Source organism: Phalacrocorax carbo, chromosome 1, assembly GCF_963921805.1.
Source record: "Phalacrocorax carbo chromosome 1, bPhaCar2.1, whole genome shotgun sequence".
NCBI classification, from domain to species: domain Eukaryota; kingdom Metazoa; phylum Chordata; class Aves; order Suliformes; family Phalacrocoracidae; genus Phalacrocorax; species Phalacrocorax carbo.
The window spans coordinates 89558009-89577746 of NC_087513.1; the positions used below are offsets into that span (position 1 = coordinate 89558009).

A 19738-nucleotide genomic window follows, 5' to 3' on the forward strand; every position below is an offset into this window, starting at 1 on the left:
AGGACTTGAAAGCCTGCCTTTGCACTGCCCCAGATATAGAGCTTTATCATTTCCCTTTCCCAAACACACAATCTTGAACAAGAAAAACATTCCACTTCCACTTGTTTTTAATTGATATTTTGGTGAATATACAAAAATGAAGAATCAAGGCATCTGGCAAGTGTCAGGACCTGAACCCTGGGAAGAGGCTTCACCTTAAAATGCTCTATACAGGAGCATATTTCACATGACACACGTAACTGCTTAAGTGTTCACTAGAAAAGTCACCAGATCAGTCTGGGCCAAAGTAAACAGCCTCTATTGAACTGAGTGAGAACTGTAACTGCTGATGCAAAGACTGGATTTGGTTCAGTTAGCTCCTTGCTTGCATTTTTCGCAAGAGTTACTCATTGCCATTATTTGCTATTTGTCCTATGTGATCGGGGGATGTGGAAGGGGAGTACACAGGGGACATTACCATATACCTGCAGGTAGCTGAAGCAAGAAGCAAGGTCATCTAGGGGCATGGGACAGCCACTTTCGCAAAGCCAACCACAACAAAGGACCCCTTGCATTCTGCACAAATTCTAGCCCACAGATCTGTGAAACCTTGCGTGAAATATGTAAGAGCTTTTTGAAGGAGTCGCTTGTTAGCCAAAGGAACCTTTTCTGGACTGGCACTTCTGAAGGTAGGAGCACATGCAGTACTTTCGTCAGTGACAGGAGGTAGGCTTGAATGTACGCAGTATGTTGCTGAGGAGTGAGCTAGCCTTTTATTGAGCTTGACTAGCAACAGACTTTTTATCCGTAACATGTCTGTACTGCTGACACACTTAAACTCTTAGAGAATCTGCCTTATTCTAAGGCAAGTGGTGACAGAGACCAGGAACAGAAGCTGAACAATAAAATATATTAGAAAGGTCTGCAGTCTTCTCCCTCACAGTATGCATCTTTATTGGTCAGCGGAGGTTACAGTTTTGCTCACATAGCCCTTGCCGGCGCCTTTAGCATTATTATTTACATTCCACCTAGTTTTAGAGAGATGTTTTTCTGGAGCAAGTGTTTATGGACATTTTCCTTTCTAATGTCATCACAGAACAAATCAGATCATTTCTTATCTTATGCTCCAAGGATTTCTTGCACAGAGAAAGAAGGATTCTGCCTCAGCCAGGAGGCATTAAGGCTGCAGATCAGGGGGCAAAGAAGGGACAAGAAGATTCTTTCCTGGATTCATCAGTTCTGTGTGTCAAGTTTTTTGGTGGGGCAAAAGTATATATGGGAGACGTAGTGGCAAAACTTCAAATCCTCCATGGCAAAAGGAGAATGGAGCAGGAGACGAACGAATGCAGTTTCACATGGTGCTTCAGGACAGCGCTGAGGACACCGGACCTTCAGTATTCAGTTCTGCTCCAGTAGAACATGGTACCAAGGAGGACGCAGAACTGAAAGGACAAGACTACTAAGTTTCTCTGCTCCCCGTTTCATTCTCCCCACCTCTCTCCTAGCCCCATTTAGTCCTACTGGTAGGAGAGAGCAACAGAAATTCTTCATAAGCAAAGTCTGTTCAGGCAGAGGAAGCTTAAAGCTTTTTATCTGCACAGAAGCTTCACAGAGAAGAAAGAAGATTTATGCAGCCACAACTATTTGACTGGATCACTCAGCTTGCTGGGGGTTATCTGTCATGAAGCTGCTGAACCCTGAGTACTTAAAACACTCACACAAATTGTTTGACCTAAAAACTGAATTATCTACCCTGATTACTGTTTAGATGATCCAATACCCTTCACAAACAAGTATATGCAAACTAGTGTTGTATTGCTGAGATGGCAGCAGGTCTCAGCAGGCTGGAAGGCCATCTAGCTCTTTGCCTGTGGAAGCCAGAATGGAGGGGAAATTGTAAATGTAGCCCTGTTTGTGGAACAGGCTACAGGCATATTGGTAATGAATTAATAACTAAAATCTACAGATATTTTAAATGTGTCAGCCCTGTGATCCACGTCCATGCAGCTGCATGTGGAATAGCAATAAAAGAGAAGAGAAAATAAAGGCAAATATTAAGTACTCACAGTCCAGCAGAGGATGGCAAAACCAAACCAGGCAACACCCCAGGCATGTGTGTTCATTGGCCCAGAAATAGCATCATAACAACCCTGTAAGACAACCATAAAGGAGTCAATACGAGCTTTGAGCTTGTATCACAAGGCAACAAGCTCATCCACCTCTGAAAGAGGCTGAGGCAGCATTCTCCTCTCCTACTGCAATCCAGGTAGCTCACAGGGTCTCAGGGGGACAAGTCAGAGCTACACTGCTTTTTGCCAACTTGCAGATAGCTTACCTGTTTCTAGCTCCAAATACGAAGTAGACCCATCTCATACACTTCATGGACAATTTCCTGCGCCATCAACTTGCCAAATATAGATATATAACCAAACGCAGCCAACAGAGTTGACCTTCAGAGTCAAGAAGCTGCAGGCAAATTTGGGAGCTTGAATGCCTTCTAGAAATGCTCTCTAGTGCAGAAGTTGATGTTTATGACCCAGCAGTCTGTTTGAATAGGACAGGGTGGTCTACTGAAAAATTCTACCTTGAGTAGGAGGGCTCCTGACTTGCTCACTCATATTGTATGCACTCATCTTTGGGCTAAGTTTGATTCATCTACTGTTCATCTACATGTTGGCGACGTCACTTCTTACTGGTGGCATTGGGAGAGGTTTCCTGGTAATTTTCTCTCCATCAGGAAAGCCTATCCTGGGTTCAGCAACGTGGCCAGGACCCTGTAGGCATTGCTTCTCCTCCAGAAAGCTTTTGAATACCTGTTGCTCACAGCAAAGGATGAAGGATATTCACTGTTTTTTTCCCTTCCAGCAAGGTGTTTTTGGCCAACATATGTTAACCAGAAAAAGGAGAAAGTATCTTACGTTGCTGTTATAGTAGCCAGGGATGCCAAGCTTGCAGCCATCGAGGTTGACAGGAGACTTTGGGGCATTCATGACACAGCAGTTGCGCGGCCAAGGGAAGTCAGCGTCACTGTGCATGATGCGGAAGGCGGACGTGTACTCCTGCCAGTCGGAGGGGCCCTGCACCCCGCAGCACTGGTTCTGTGGGGCGAGAGAAGGGAATGGGCTTTATGGGCCCAGGTCACAGCCCTGCACATTGCTAGTTAGGCATTAACCACAGATTTATGAGGGAGATTTTTGAAGTGCCTGCCTTTGACAGTCTGCCATCTGATAAACAAGCAAAATGGGGAGTGTGGCAGGACTTTCTCTAAAGTTCAAGGCAGATACTGTCCTCTTTATTACCAAGTGGTCCTAAGGAGGACTTGAAATTCCAGGGCTGCAGAGCATTTAGTAATTAGTGAGAGTTTTCAGTGTTATTATTACCTGAAGCATGAGTTTATCCCATGTCTTTGTGACCCCTTCAGACATCCGTTTGTCATTGTTATTTACTGTCTCTGACTTCTGATACATCTCCAGCATTTGCTTTAGGAAGAGATTTGGAGTGAGCTACAGAAAAAAAAAAAAAACCAAACAGAGAAGAATGCAGGAACTATGTAAATATGTGGCCATGTAAAGCAAATATAGGGTTATCTGAGGTGGGTTTGTCTGCTTGTTTCAGTTGCTGCTAGGAAACAGGAATTCTGTGTCTCCCCCAGTTTTATGCACAGGAGGCTAAAGAGCAAGATTTGAGGAGCAGGAGCAATGAAGATGTAGATCTTGAGCACGAGTCTTAAGCAGGCCCTACCAGATGTCAGATCACAGAGATGTGCAGAAGCTATGGGTTACATTTGATATGTTGCTTGGAACTAAAGCACCACAAGTCATTTCTGCCCCTGTCAATATCCAATAACCCACATAATCTTTCCCTCACTAGTGGCAATGCTGAAGATTTCTCTTCTGCATGTATGATAGATTAATCAGTCTGTAAGTGAAAGACTAAACACTGTTGATGATTCAGCTAACCCACGCTATTATTTCCTTAACTGCAAGGCTGTAAACACTTCAAAATGTTAAAAATAACAAACCTACGTTAAAAAGAACAAAATTATTCTTTTGATTGGAATAATGATGTGGAGAATTTCCTTGTGGGGTCTTACTCTAACTCAGCAGCAGTCCTTTGAGTTTACACTGTACCACCACACAGGCCATTTACTACACTGAACAGGACAGCCACATGCCCTAAGACTGCAACATTTCCTAGTGCAGTTACAAGAATACATGAGGAAAGCAATACTCACAAAGTCCCGGTGAGTCGCTGCTGTGATGCAAGAAGCCATTTCAAATGCGTAAGTGATCAGCATCAGAATAATATACTGTAGGAAAAAGACAGCATTGTTAGCTCTTGGAGAAACAGTTAAGCAGTTTCTTCCAGTTCTGTATTTTTCAAGATTAAGCCCAAAACTGTGCTCAGGGTGAGGGAGACTAGGCTGTCCTAGTCTCCTCAGTCCTCTCCATTCTCCTGAACATTCATGTAGCCCTTCCCTGTGCATGTTCCAGTTTGCAGTCTGCTTTCTTGAAAGTGTATGACTGGAATTTTCTTCATCTCATAGACAAGATTTCATCAGAACCTCACAGCATTAATGCTACCCTGACTCTATGGAAAATACTTTGCCTGATATGTCCTAGAATAACATTTTCTTATTCTTTGTTGCATCTCACTGGCAACTTATGCTTGTTCCATGTCTCATCCTTCCACTTCCACTTGCCATCTATAAGCTTTTCATCAAGAAGCTGTCTACTCCTAGCAGGAGAGCTTGTATTTTTGGGAAACAGAAGGTGCAATTTAGGGTGTCATGCAGATCCTCCTGATTTTGCATCAACAGATTTCCTCATCACTCCTACTTTGTGTGCAAAGATCCTTCATGAAAACAGATCCTGAGGATCACCTCTCATAGTTTCTTTCACTGTTTCTCTTACCTTCTCAGCACAACCCCTTTAACCTTTCCCATATTCCCTTTGCAGTGCTCGTGCCTCTATTTCTCCTCCCACATTTTATAATGGTCATCTCAGATTCAAGACATTTGTTTTCTTCTTACCCCTCGTATCCTCTCTCCTCTCCTATACCACAGCCTTGGGTTTCAGCCAAGACACCAAAATTCAGAATTAAGGGAATTCTCTTCCACCAGCTGTTTGCTGGTGAATTCCCTGGCACAAGAGTCCAGATCGTTATGTGTCTGCTGCTTAAAACAGGCACCCTGCCATCCCATATTAATCCAAGAGAGAGCCAATTGCAGAGTTTTCAGTTCCACTCATCTTTAAGCAAGCACAAATTAAGTTTCACTACCATCAGCCTGAAGGACTAAGCAAGAAATTGTGTGGTGATTTATTCACATCTTAACATTGTCCTTGGCTTATCCAAAGCTCTCTGTCCCCACCCCTGTAATTTCTGCCTGCCTGCTGATGTCTATTGTTCTCAATTGCACCCATATTTGGTACACTAACACATACTAATGCCTTGTACATAAGCCATTACTTATCAGCTCCTAAACCAAATCGTACATGACAGCTGAAAGGCAGTAAGGGGTGGGGAGAAACAAGGATCTAAACCACATCCCAGCTACATCTGACTACACAAGTCCTTCTGCATTGCTTCAGGGCAAGGTGAGGGTCAAGCCAGTCAGCTTAAACCTCCATTGCAGGTATCACTATTAATTCCCTCAGCCTGGTTTGGGAGCTTCTTATGCATGTGTCCTCACAGGATTCACCTTGTGGGAGACCACAGACATAGTCAAGAAGAACCTTTGGCTCCTCATCACTGATAAAATCTGTCTTTGCTTAGTGGGTGATTACCAAGCTGAGCAGGGAAACTAAGGTGGCATTTTTTTTTCAGTTTGGCAGCAATGGGTGGGCAAACCTTGCTATACTTACCACCAGCAGCAAGGTCCTGTTGGACTTAATGACTCCAACAATGCCAAGGATAGACAGAGCAAAGAGTGCAAAGCCAACAAAGATGCCGATCCAAGTGGCAGCATAGATGTCATCATTTTCTGTGGCTTCCAGTAGAGGGTAAAGACCGTGGGGATCAGACACAAAGAAGATGCACTCTGCTGTCAGGGCTATGCCGCACATCTGAGAAGCACAAGTTTGGGAGATCTATTAGATCAAGCTTCCCCAAAGAAATAGCAGAGACAGAAAAAGATGGAGACCACTTTCCTTTCATTCAACCTTCCTGCCAAACAGGAGCTGCTCAACTCTTCCTCAGCCCAACTCCACAATCTCTTGTACTGTGTCTTCACAGAAGAACTTCAGGCAAAACTCAACCAGACTAGACCTGAGAGGTCAGGCCTAGGACTTGAGAATGTTAAGAAAGAATTAACAGAACCTTTCCCATCACTGTATGGAGGGAAGTGGCTGCAAAGATGTTGCTCAGCAGCAAGGGCTCTTTCCCTAGAATTCATGTTGATCTTGTGGATCAGCCCCTGCTGTCCCTTCCTGTCTCCTCCCCAGCCAACTGATCAGCTAGCACAGTTCTCCTTTACCCCTCCTGTCACACTTTAGTGGTCTATTTGTACGTGGACTTCACACATGAAGAGGGAGTTCACGGCTGGGAACTGCTGTTTTAAGAAGTGTCGTACTGGAAGGAAGCCTCTAACCATAGTTGTCCCACTTAACTTACCCCAATGACCACATTCCCGAAGACTAAAAGACCCTGCAAGACGCGTATGCCATCACCACTTTTTGCCATCTTTAATTCTTCATGCAACCTGGGAAAAACCAACGACAGTCTTAGTTAGACCAATACAATAGGCTTCACTCAGAAATAGAAATTATCCCTGAGGAGAAGGATAGACAGAACCTGCCAGCCTGTCTGTACACCTCCCACCCCTTGCTTCATAGTAGCTTCAGAGGAGAAATTTCCCCAGGTGTGAACCTGATAACTCAAACTTTCCCTGATACTTAAGCTACAGAAGATTTGGACCATTCTGGAGACAGCCAGTGTGTTCAGCTCCCTTTTGGGCAGGGTTTTCGTCATCACAGCAGTACCCATGCAAACCTCAGCTCACGGTGTTGCATTTCCACCTGACTAGAAACCCAGCTAGACCAGCTACACCCAGATGGACAGGGGACAAGTTCAGTGCCCTCATCTGGCTCCTTTTCCAAAGAGGCCAGCTTTACCCCAGAGTATGCTATCCACCCCGCTGGACCTTTCCTCTCGGCCAGCACCACCATGGAAATGAACTTGTAACCATAGGGCTTTAGCTGTATCCCACACACGTACCTACAGTTCACAGCTTGGCAGCACCTTGCTAAGGGTAGACCCATCTCCCCCCCGTGCCAGGAACTGGAGCTGGGCCCCCATTCCTGGTCAGGGAGCTGCTTAGGCTGCAGCTGGCTCATGGGAGCCAGGCCAAGTAGCATTCCCACCAAATTCCTGAGAGCGCTATATCCTGCAGGCTGGGGCCAGGCGCCCTGCATTGAATTAATCCCCTTCCAGAGAGAGCGGCATAAAGGCACTAGTCAGAGGTGTGAGACCTCTTGGAGAAACAAGCCCAGATGCCAGTGCCAACGAAACCCTTCTTTCAAAGGGGCGGAGTGCGTGTGTGCATGAGGAGGGGGAGGGAAAAAAAAGCCCAACCCCGAGACAGCTGATTTGCTGGGTGGTTAAGAAAATACAAGCTGTGAAAGAAAGGCCAAAGTGGGCCCAACTTGAGCAGACAACGGGAAAAGCAGCTTGAATACTCCTCTTCTGCTACAGTACCTGCACTAGTGCCTTCTCTTGCTGGGATTACTGACTGAAATTCTTCAAAGAAGCTGTTGGAAAATAAGAGTAGACATAGCTGTCTATGATGGGGAGTTTCTTGAGGAACAGAGCATTGTGGGACCTCTCTAACAATGCTACCTTCAGCCTCCTCAGCAGCTGCTGTTCTAGGGTAGGCAGGGCTTCCAACAGTGGCAGAGGGAAAACCAGAGTTTCCTACCACCATTTCTGCAGTGGTTTGAAGGTTAGGCATGAAGAGATCTCCAGTGATCTCACTATTTTATCAGCAGCAGAGCATATAAGTATTTTTGCATGATAGCATGAGTGGGGATGGTCATTATTTCCAAGGTAAGAAGCCATTTTTATTCCCAGCCAGATTGTTAGAGGCCAGCCTAATACAGCTGAAGCTATATGGCTCTGCACTTAAGAATGGCAGGCTCATGAGGTCAACCTGAAGCTCTGTCCCTACCAAACTTGTTAACCAACCAGCATGCCCAGGGGCCACATAAAACTGTCTCGCAAGTCAGATCTGGGTCTGGGCAATGTTTGGCTACACATGGTCTGCAATACAACACTGCAGAGTCTGCCAAACCTGAGGCTGACACTGGTCTTCTACTCATCTGAAAGCTGTAGAGAGCACTGCCTGGCTCATGGATCTTCGTGCTGCAAACTCCAGAGATTTTTGAAAAGCCTTTAGTTATTGCCAGCTAAGAGATGTCACAACTCAGGGGGCAGGAAATCTTCCCTGCTCAAATGCAGGCATGTGACCTCTGACTGCTTCATGGAAAAGCAGGTCTGCTCCAGCTGTCATGTAGATAGCAGGGTTGAGTGTGCCATGTGGCTATCATGACAGATCACACCAAGCATGATTAACAAAGTCACTACCCTTTTCTTAACATCTCAGGAACCTCTTTCTCCTTCCCTTTGTCTCCTACAGACTCCCCTGCAGTGTAAAAACAGCACTTACACCTTGTATGTGGGACATCCACCCAGCCCATGCCCTTGCCTCCCCACAAGCTGGCTTTCTTCTGTTCTCTGGCAGGCAGGACCTAGCTTGACTTTGCCTCTCCTTCAGCAGGCATTACTGCAGGCATGCCAGCCTGAGAAAGCAAGCCTATTCCTCTGGGGCAAGCACATCTCCAAGGATACAGTAGCTGGGAAGAAAGCTGGTCACGGTCACCACAACACAGGTATCAGCTGAAGAGTGGCAAACTTCTAGGCAACTTAAGGCTCTCCTGTACCTTACCTAAATCAAATGCAATTGCAGGGTGAGAGGAAGTGGAGAGACTGGGAAGGGAAAAAAGTAAGGAAGAGCCTTTACTGTAGACGTATAAATGAACAAGTGTCATGATGTTGCCATATTAGTGTGAATTCTCCCTCTGCCACCAAGTGATCAGCACTGAGGGAGTCCATTTCTTGGTGTCCACTTCATTTCCCTGTGCCACATGTGGCAAGCCCTTGTCTGGCCCCTTCTCTGACATAGAGGGTTTAGTATTGGCATCATGGATTGGGCCACTGGGAAGGTGCTCAAAGGCTGTGACAACATCTGGGCAGCTGGAGAGCTGACCCTCCAACATGCCCTGGAGAAGCTGCAGGAGATTTGGGGCTTTCCACCTACTGCCTGCTCCCAATGCCTCAGGGGTAAGCTATTTTAAGCAAGAGCAACTTGCACAGCACTTGGTGCAGGTGCATCACTACAGAGGCATGAGGCAAACCTTGGCCAGCTTGCCTGAGGCAAACTGTACGCAGGTATGACTCACAACCACCCAAGGGGTGTGACACTGGTAGGCAGTCCTCCTCCCAGCCCTGAAGGAGACAGGCGCCAGCAGCTTGTGCATGTGGACACAAATCAGTTTGGAGATAGAGAAGCCTTCTTTGTGGGCTGATTAAGATTAGTTTTACATCCCAAATACAGTTTCCTGGGGCTTCAGAGAAACTCGTGAGGAAACCGGAGCATCAGCTGCAAACCGTTATCCAAAACCTCCGTACAAGTAGGTGGCCAGGTCCTGTGATTGCAGCCCTGAGCTTTCATGAACCTGGTGTTCCTCAGCACATCCCAGGCACCTTGCAATTTAGCTGTGGCTTTAGCTTTAGCTAAAAGGTCCCAGGTGTTCAATTACCACTACCAAAGACTTTGCTCCATGCTCCAAGCAGCTTTGGAAAGGTGTTTGTTGCTCCTACTTTACCACAAAAATCTACACCCCTCCTGAAGCACATCTTTCCTCCTCTTCCTTATGCCCTGGTCACAACCCAGACTGCAGCTTCTCCCCTCTCCTCTTCCCTCACACCCCCAAAACACGGGGACTCATGGGAGTCCAGCTGAGCCTGTCAGAGCCCAGGACCAGTGGTAGCCCTGCCTCCCCGTCCCTCCATATATTGCCATAGACCTGTTATTTCCATGCTCTTAGAGCTTTCTTGACCTCCCCTCCCTTTCTTTACTCACAGGGGCTCTGAAAGACCTGCAGCACAACTGTGGCAGCCAAAAAGGAAGATCCTTTCTGTGGAGGCTGGCTTCTGCCCTTGTATTTTAGGTAACCAACTCCATGTAGGCTTTCAAAGGAAGCCCTGCTCACAGCAGTGCCTGGATTCAGGCAGGATTCAGTCTCTGCTGTGCGTCCCTCATGCACATTGAGCTGGTTGATATTCTGAAGCCTCCACACCCTCTTTCTATAGATTGGGACAGGATTTCAGTAGCCTTACAGACAAATGTCGTCTGCTTAGCTTAGTCCTATTCCATCTATAGCCAAAAAAAGCCAATGGATAAGAATTCATTTGGCATTGCCCTATGAAGAACAGAAGTGGGTCCCATTTTGATTGCCTTGTGTTTTGTGACAGTTGTCATGGTGGAGTCAAGGCACTGTGACCAAGGGATGTCCAGAAACACCCCCGCAAGCATAATTTTTTTCTACACCCTGCTCTTGGAGGTATCTCAGCATGGCAGAGGGGCTTACAGGGACTTCACCTCACCCCTTGGTACCTCGCTTTGCTTCAGTGTCCCCGTGTAAGGGCATTGCATTCTCATCCCCTGGTGTAAGGAGGCAGAGACAAGGGACACATTTGTTTTATTACTCACAGGCTCTGCAGCCTCCAGATGCCTTGGCTTGAAGGGTTCCAAGCCACTCAAGCACAACTAAATAAACCCAGCCATGCAACGACACAAACCTGGTTCTTGCCAGTAACCCCCTCCAGCCAAGAATCCTGGGCACCACACCTCCTGCCCCTCATGCTCACCCAGCCCTGGCTGGAAAGCATGTCTCTACAGGCAGGAGTGAGATCCCTGGGCTGGGGCGCTGACGGAGGGAAGTCAGCGGGGTGGAACTGCTGCTGGATGTTCTGTGCCGGTGGCGTGGGAAACCTGCATGGGGCACAGACCTGCCCACACCCTGACCTTCTGTGAGCTCTGATGCATCAAGGCTTGAGGGTCCAGATAGAAATAAAAGTACTTTTTTTTTAAAAAAAAGTTTACTTTAGTGGAAAAATTAGCCCCCAAGGGCCTAAAAAGAAGCTAGTTTCCAAATGCTTGGGACATCTTCAGAGTTACACAATTTTTAAGAGGATGCAATTAAATATATTATAGATGAGTCGTTTGGACTCTGCTGTAAGAAGACAAATGCTTTACAAGTGTCAATTCATCATCTGTTTACTTATTTCAAAGCAAACACCTCCAGCACACACAAACCCACATGCTTCTCCCGCCCTGTCGGACTTTTGCCATCACTCTGCCTGTCCTGAAATGCAGCCGCCTCTGACAGAGAACAGCTTGTGCACCAGGAGTCAACCACTCTCAGAAAAGGAAGAGCCAGCCAGTTATTTTGTGCTACCAAAGGAGAAAAAAATAAAGCAAAAACAAAGCTCAGCACCAAGCAGAGGTCAGAGACTAATTAAGTTTCCTTTCAAGAGAGAATGCTATGAAATGAAGCCTGTGTGAACAGTGGAGTGGCTGGTAAATCATCATCAGGCATAATTACCTCGGAAATAGAGCTGGGAGGTAGGTTTTTCCTCTCTCCCTCATTAGTTCAGCACAGCCAAAACATGAGGTTTTTTTTTTCTTTTGCCTTTCTTATTTTCACAAGTGTGGGGGAATTACAGGATTAATCTTTCTCTGCAACAATTTTTCTTTCTTTTTTTACACTCAGATATATTTGCAACAGATTTACTTTTCCCATTCCCTCCTCCCCAATCTTTAGGAGAAAAAATATGAAACAAATTAAAACTGCCCTAGTGAAGATACAGCCTGAGGTAAGAAAAATGAAATACTTAATAATCTTCTGCAGTTAACCTTATCCAGGTAGCAGACTCCCACATACTAAACACAGTCCAGGGACTAAAATAAGAACCATTAAACATAAAAACCTTCTTTTCTCCTAACAGACTCTTATCACTCACGTGCCTCATTAAGGGGAAGATGATGACCAAAGCAAGGCACTCACCCCTACCTTCTTGTGATGCTTCCCAGCAGAAATCCCGACCCACCTGCAAAGCCGAAAAAGCCCCTTTCTCCCACCTCCACTGGGCTTTAAAGAGCCCAGGTTGCTTGAGGAATGTGCTGTGTGATTGGTAGGGCACCCATCACATGAGGAAAACTTTTTTTCTAGCCAAACCTGTTTCCTGATCCCCAGTGGGACTGGAGGGTGTCTCTGTGATTCTCAGATCGTATCGGAATGCTGTTGTGCTGAAAACACAAAGCTTTAAAGAATTTCTGTTATTATGCTTTTGAAAGGGTGGATGTATGACTCACTCCTATGAGATACTTGAACTTTAAAGAGGATGGGCAAGTTGGAATGATGTAAATATAAATATTAGAATTGCTGGACTGCTGGTTGAACATGCATATAAGAAGAATGTACTGACTAGAAAAGAGAGTAAATGAATTTTAATGTTTCCATTTAATTACGTTGCATGGGGAAAATCCAGTGGTTTAGGTTGGATCCATCTTCATTTTATTTAGGTAAAGATTTTACTTTGGAAACAGAAGCGTAGGTGTTGACTACTCTGCAAGACACTGTGGATAACATTAAAAATGGGGGGACTATTGCATACCCTGGGGTCCTTTGGATTTTCAACACATTCAATCTTATTAAGACCGAGCAAGTCAAGCACAGATATATATACATTAATTGGCTTGTGATGAACTGAGATGGACTGAGCCTGAGGAGCACAGCAGAAAAGGAATGTCTCTCACCTTCCTCTCTCTCACCCACTCCAGCACAAGTCTGCCAAAAGTCATCATTCCTGTTACTGGAGCCTTGAGCAAATCTCTGGCAAAAGTGCGGGTGCTTGTGCTTAGTGTTCGTCATCTGCTGGTACAAAACCCAGACAAATTAATAATGGGAATAAGGGTGATGAGAGCTTCATGTTTTTACAGCCCTTCACCAATCAAAAGCAAACATCAAAAGAATATATGTGTCTTTCCTTGGTAGCCATCCTTGCAAATATCTTGTGGGAACTTAGTGAGAACTGCAATAGGTCTAATGTTTTATGGATCCCCTTGGTACTTGGAGACAACTGAAGACAGATCCAGCTCTCCCATGAGATCCCCATGAGATTTCACCCTGAAGAAGGGAGAGAGCTTTTGGCATTTCCAGATCCTTGAGGCATCACAGTGATAAACAAAAGAAGACCTGGCCATTGCAGCCAGCCTGATCGAGTAGACAGGGACAAGAAATTCGACACTTGGGTGCTCAAGGTAAGGGAGGCATGCTTGGCTAGACCTAAGTATCTAGGAGCCACTTGCCTGTTATTTGTGTTCCCTACAAGACATAAAGTCTGGCTGGGTGCAGTCACTGTCCCATCTGTTGGCAGTGCTGGGGGGACCACACATTTCGTGCCAACTGGTGTGCTTGGTTCTAAGAAGGCAGGCTCCCATCATGACTGAAAGACATTGAGAGCAGCTGGCAGCGGGGGTAAGCAGCACACCTCCTGAGCATCACAGCCTGGCAAGTCATGAGGCAGCAGTTAGACATAAGCCCTGCCATGGTAAGACACCCCACATCTCAGCTTGGAGGAGAAAAGAGGCAGCAAGTGTGGAAAAGCTGTTTTGGGAAAAGAAGATGAGGAAAGAGGAGAGAGGGGAGGAGGAGCTGGTAGTCAAGTTCGAGGTCTTGCCTGCCAGCAGCACTGAGAGCGGCTGTTGGGAGAGAGCCCTGTTGTGCCTGAGCTCTTGCTGCTCTGCAGCCCTGTCTGGGAAGCTGCAAATGGGCATTAGCGTGAATCCTCATTTGAATCAAGAATGGGTAAGACCGGGTAGGGTGGTATTCGGTCCCAAGCTGCCATCACCAATTGGCTGCTAACATCTTGTTGTTGATCTGGTTTAGTGGGTAAGGATATGTTTTTGGTGATATCTGGAGAGAAATTTAGTATTGGGAAGGAAAGAGTTGGAATAGGGCCTTTGTTTTTTTTGCACTTTTTTTGGTGTGTGTTGTTAATGCCGGAGTTTGCTTGAGTTTGTGTGCAGAGCGGAGGGTCAGACAGAGACCTTGCCTGAGCTGCAGACTCACAAGTGCACACACCCTCACAGAGCCATACATGCACACACACAAATCCACACATGCATGTGCTTCCCTCACATGTATCCAGACATGGGTCCACATTTGTGCACACCTCTCTTGCATGTGGGTTAGAGGCAAAGTGCTGGCTTGGTAGTGAAGACACACTGCAATTTGGGGTTTCATCTGGAGACACAGCCAGATGGTCAGGCCACAGCCTGGCTCATTTTCAGATGGAGGTGGAGAATGAAATTTCTCAAGAGATCTATCACTTGACTATGGCAATGTGCTCTATGGGTGACAGGGCAAGGTGAGAACATGTCTGTCTCTAAGTGTGCTGTGGATTTTCAAAATTGGCAAGGGAGGGATGTTGGAGGATGCCCAAAGAGAGAATAAGAATGCTGAAAAGTGTTGATTAGATGCTGTAGGTAATTCCAATGGGCTGGCCTTGCTCCTAACCTCTGAGAATACTATTTCACATTCCTGCATCCTTTGAATTTAATTTCCTCATAACATCGAAATGGTGATTTAAGACAGAGTGTGACAGAGAGCAATTAGAGAGGGAGAGAGCACACAGGGAGGCAAAGGACGTTATGGCCAAAGCAGCAGGGTCCCAGGAGTTACTTCTGTGATCACCTCATGCCAGCATCACGAAAGAACCACTCCCATCCATGAACTGGAGGCTCCTAACTGCATTTGCAAGGTTGCATGGGGAGATCAAATCTCACAGTTAAGGGAGAGGGCTCAGGAAATCCCACGTCCATAGCAGTGTGGCTGCAGTGTTGGCTGAGCCTGTGCACCCATGCACAGGTTCAGCTTGACACACACCATCTGTTTGTCCCAGAGAGGGGGCCTTTCTTGATGAACATCCCTCCAGTGCATGGCAGCAGAGCACAGCAGCACTGCCAGGGGGGAGGCTGAGCATCCCTGCTGCAGCGTGCTGCAAAGGTGCTGCCCGTGAGCGGAGGGCCTGCTGCCTTTCCCAACAGTCTCCACCTCACCAGCCAGGTCAGCGACCTCCCCCTGAGGGCAGCACTACCAGCAGCCCCAGCCCCAATTCCTGCTGCCCAGCTTTGCTCACGCATTCCTGAGAGGGCTGCGAACAGCTGCTTCCCGGTCGCAGTTTGACCTTCCTTCCCTTGGCCAGATTTGGGTCTGAGGCTTGTGCCTGCCACCCAAGACCTCCACGTGCCATGGCCGGGAGCCAGCTCCTCCACAGAGGAGAAGGGAATTCCTCACAGCTGCCTCCTCTCCCATCTCATTGCATCTGTGTGGAGGGCGAGGATGTGGGCTATGGGGGACAGATGTCCTTTACACCCCTTGGGTTTGCCTTGCTCCAGCCCTGACTCCTGCCTCCCCAGCCGGGTTGTGGCTTTTATTACAGCTCCCTCCCCCTTTCTGCAATGTTTTTGCCCTTTTTTTGCCACTTCTATACCTCTCAACTGCAAGAGAGAGAAATAACTGCGGGGTGCAGAGGATAAATAAATGAACACCACCTAGGGAGATCAGGGGAGAACAACTCTGTCCCTGAAAATGTTTACAAAACAGTGCTGAGTGTGGGGAGACAAATGGCATACCGTTAGAAACAACCATGGGCTAATTATAGTGGGTTAGGATAAACCACTGGGCCGCTGGGCTAGCCTCTCCAGCTGAGCCTGCAAATGTATAGATTGAAAAGCAGAACTGTATGTGTATATTTAGCATAGAGTGGAATGCAGTAAGTAACTTCATTCTAAAACCTCAGATACCTTGGTGAAGAGCACTGCAGAAAACTCAGATACAGGCATCTTTGTGACACCGGTAATCCTCATATATCCTGCATTTGGCAATGCATAATCCACCCACGAATATGGCATTGCATATTGCATTCATTCCTAAGAGTGCTATAAAGCTCACTCTCAAGGATTGGGGTTTCTTAATGTTTTGGGGAAGAAGGGGGATACGCCTTATTTTTCTAATTTTGTAGGGTAGTTTTATTCATGAGCTTAAAATCATGGCTGTATTTTGGTGTTGTTAAGACTTGCAATTTTAGGTATTTGCATAAAGCTTAAGCTAGTGTAATCATGATTGTGTGAAAATCTGTACTTTCAGCCGTGCAGAAGAGACCGTTTCTTCTCCTTCCGACAAACAAGCAGGCAGAAAGGACAAACAATTTGGAGGAAGCTGCTCTGTCTGGTGAAGAACTGGGTTCAGGTGGGGAACTGCTTCCCCAGTGAGTTTTGGACTAGTACTCATAGTGAAATTTGAACATGTGGGTAGAGGCAGTAACAAATTAAATATTGGTACCCCACTGCTAACAATTAGGCCAGCTGCTGCGGCTCCCTTCCTCGGTGGTGTCAACCCAAAAACTTAGAGGGAGAGTGGATGTTTATAAAGGTTAATCTCTATTGTCTACTATTACTGTTAATAAAGACAACACTCAGCATGCCTTCTTGTACCCCTTGAGAGAGATCTGGGATCTAAATCTCCCCCTAAGGGTACTTCTTTTACTCTCTTGACTATAAAGGAAACTCATAGGAGAGCCTCATCACAGGCCTGAGAGTAATTTCTGCAAAGGAAAACCCAGACCAAAATCCCTGCATCTTAGAGCTGCTGATCTCACCCAGGTCTTTCAGCAACCTACAGGTCACTTTTTTGTGCACGCAGAGACCAGAAGATAAAAGAAGCATGGAGGAGCCCTGAGTTCAAGCCCTGCCTGGCTCCCTCCCACGTGCAGGAGTTTCTTCTGGCCGGGAAGAGGAAGTGAAGTGCCCTGCAAGAGTGGCACTCCCCAGCCAAAACCCTTGATGGTGTAAAAGTCAATAAATGGGAGGTGGCTTTGTCTTGAATCTCATCTTCAAATGAGGGCAGGCCAGCTCACTCTCAAGAGGAGCCTGACCACAGGGAGGCTAGAAATCTTACTCTGCCTGGGCAAATGATTGCCTAGCATCTTGCAAAACACATAGCAGAAGAAAAGGCTTTTGAGAAGACAGACATTTTCTGCTTGTGTTTTAGACAGCTCCCTTAAAAGGCTGACAATGTCCAGGGAAGGTCTGCTAGAAAGTGTCTCTGTATTGCTCGATTGTGAATTTGAGGGCTTTCTGGCCTCTGAAATACTGCAGATGCCAGTGTTGATATACCTATTAGGATGTGGTCCCAGCTCCTGAATTACCTTGGCACTGTGATGGTCCTTTGGTGCTGGTGGTTCAGCTGAGTTTCACCTAACAGACTGGGAATAAGCTGTTCTGTCTGGACCCAGTGACTGCATTGCTCTTGCTGATGGTTAAACACCTCTCCTCCCAAATCCTGTGTCATTCAAGAGCCACAACGTGGTAGAAAGAAGAGGTCTTGTTTGGGGACCTTTACTGCTTGTTTTCAAGGGTCCAAAGAAGTTTGTCCACATTAATTGTTCCAGCTAATTATTGAGGGTTGTTTGCGGATATATCGTTCCTCTCAAATCCATCATGCTTGCCTCCTCTGCATCAGCTGCTTCTGATTTGGGAGGCTGTAACAGACTGGCAGTGGAGCACTGCCATCTACATACGGTTGCCTGTCACTATCTAGTTTCCAACACACTTGCTGTAAGCCAAGTGCTGCAAGCATATGTCTGATTTATCTCAGTATCTCCACCATCCACCTTGCCAGAGGGCTGCAGCGCCCAAGAGAAAAAGGGAGGACTGTCAAGGTAAAGTTGCATCAGAAGTCTCTCAGCAGCAGGAGGAAAGGGGAATAGGAGAGGGGTGTTAGCTGGTGTGGTGATTAGGATCATTGCAATGGAAATAAATAGCATGTGTGCCTTGGATGAGATTATAGAGCTTCTGACGTGACAGCCTCTGCCTTGGCAAGGGTGTGGTTGATGTCTCACACAGACTTATTGCTTTGACAGAACTGTAGGCACTGTCCAATATCCTTTCTCTGAAACTCCCTATTAAGGTATCAGTAACTAACTGGAAACTTCCCTGAGAAGTCTGTGAGACTCAGACCTTGTCAGGCACCTGGGGTTTTGACCCAGTCAACCCTGTCCCCAGATGTACTTGGGTTTTAATTTCAGGTAGGTGATGGATGGAGCTGTGCTATGGGCCATCAAGCCCTTCTATATGGACCCTTTCTCCTCCACTTGTAGCTACTCCATGGCTGGACGTAGCTCTGGAGTTAGTCTCCCTGCCTCCTAATAGCCTTTAGCAAAGGCTCAGCCGGTCTGTGCTGCCCTCTTATGGGCACACACAAGAAAGGTTAAGCGTCACCCTTCGTTTTCAAGATGCTTTTTTTAACCCACTGCTCCAGCGCCCGTTTTTAACACACGATTTCTGAAAAGCCCAGAAGGCTTACGAACAACTTCTAAGAGTTACCGAAAGGTAACTACGAAAAGTAATTCTACCTATAGTTGTGCTGGACTCTGCCCAGCTTTTACCTTTTTAAAGATCTTTGCTCTTCATTTGGAAATGTTTAGACATTTAACAGGGCAAAAAGTAGGGAGCTTTTGCTCCCCACAACAGGCTGAGCTTCTCCCTTATGCACTCCAATCTGCCATGTCAAACATGTGTCAGCAACACAGCATCATTCCATGGTCAAGGGGTCTCTCAAGATAGCTCAGTTATGCTACCAAGGATTCAGACAACAGGGCCAAATGCTGTGTTCTTCAATGAGGAGTAATTGCTTTCAATACTGTGGGGTTTCAGCAGACTGGCAACGCTGCCTTCCCTGTATCTCTTTGCAAGGAGGCAGGATATTATGCTAGACCCAAGGGGATGCTTAAACAATAGCGGGATAGAGCAGGCATCGCTCTGCTCTTCAAAGGGACTCCTGTGGTGTTAATGGTATTTATGCAACTTTGAGTCACAGTTAAAAATCTTTAGCTCTCTGACCACTGGCTTGCACTTTAATATAACCTTTTCCCTAATGTCTACCCATCTGTCCATACATGAAAAGCTCCACAAGGTGGAAACAGTTTTTCTTCAAGGGCTAATATGACATACATTTTTCCCATTAACAAACAAATGTATTATTCCACGTTTTTATTCACCTCGGTTTCCTGTTTTATACTAGAAGATAAGCGGAAGGACAGGAAGGAGGAAGGACAGAGGTCACCTCTTGTTCTTACAAACTCTCTAACCCTAATATGGATCCTGGCTCATAGTTTGTAAGAAGAATTTTTAAGTGTTGGACCAGGTGATTCCAAATAAGACATTTGTGTTAAAGGCTGCTAAGTTAATAGTGAAGTTGTCACAGCCAGTGTAAGTGGGTGTTGCACTCCCTTAGCTACACTGCCTACCATTTTGCTTTGCAAACTGTACTAGTTAGCTGTGCACCTTCATAAGTCTGGCTCTGTACAGCCCTGTGCTCCTCCATCTCTTGCCACTTGAATGACTGACAACGAAGGTCAATTTTGGTGTCAAAGCAAGTAACGACAAATAAAGCGAGTGAGGCCATCTCATAGTTTGTTTCTTCCCTGGTATTATTTCACTGGTGTTTATAAAGTGACACCAGAAGAGAAGGCTGAGCTCTTCCCACCTGGGAGAGGAGTTGCATGGCAAATTGGTAGGATAGCTGAGGGAGAAAGAAAGAGCCACTTCATTCATTCCTACCAGGCAATTCTCATA

General features: G+C 46.3%; 1 protein-coding gene and 1 long non-coding RNA gene across 4 annotated transcripts; one reads left to right on the forward strand and one right to left on the reverse strand.

Moving 5' to 3' along the window:
• Window positions 1–89: 89 nt before the first annotated feature.
• Window positions 90–12205, reverse strand: UPK1B (uroplakin 1B). Of its 3 annotated transcripts, none has more exons than XM_064466209.1 (8): window positions 12148–12205; window positions 6592–6679; window positions 5844–6044; window positions 4214–4288; window positions 3360–3482; window positions 2898–3077; window positions 2046–2129; window positions 90–1421 (listed from the first exon to the last, which is right to left on the reverse strand). In XM_064466209.1, exons 2-8 carry the CDS (start codon window positions 6658–6660, stop codon window positions 1371–1373), a joined length of 783 nt encoding a protein of 260 aa, XP_064322279.1. In that variant the 5' UTR covers window positions 6661–6679; window positions 12148–12205; the 3' UTR covers window positions 90–1370. The 3 variants fall into 3 exon arrangements, with proteins under 3 accessions (XP_064322279.1, XP_009508903.1, XP_064322270.1); XM_009510608.2 differs by having other exon boundaries at window positions 12111–12197; XM_064466200.1 differs by having other exon boundaries at window positions 12105–12193.
• On the forward strand, window positions 11384–13353 carry LOC135315808 (uncharacterized). The gene is made up of 3 exons (XR_010375297.1): window positions 11384–11662; window positions 11811–11913; window positions 12046–13353. It is a non-coding gene; the product is annotated as an uncharacterized LOC135315808 (long non-coding RNA).
• Window positions 13354–19738: the final 6385 nt, after the last annotated feature.

Bases quoted from the DNA above. Each gene is read 5' to 3' on its own strand.
- UPK1B (XM_064466209.1), bottom strand. From the start codon at position 6,660: ATGGCAAAAAGTGGTGATGGCATACGCGTCTTGCAGGGTCTTTTAGTC. The intron at 6,045-6,591 runs GTAAGTTAAGTG...TGTGCTTCTCAG, and splicing joins TCGGGAATGTGGTCATTGGG to ATGTGCGGCATAGCCCTGAC. The intron at 2,130-2,897 runs GTAAGATACTTT...GTTGTCTTACAG, and splicing joins CTGGCTACTATAACAGCAAC to GGTTGTTATGATGCTATTTC.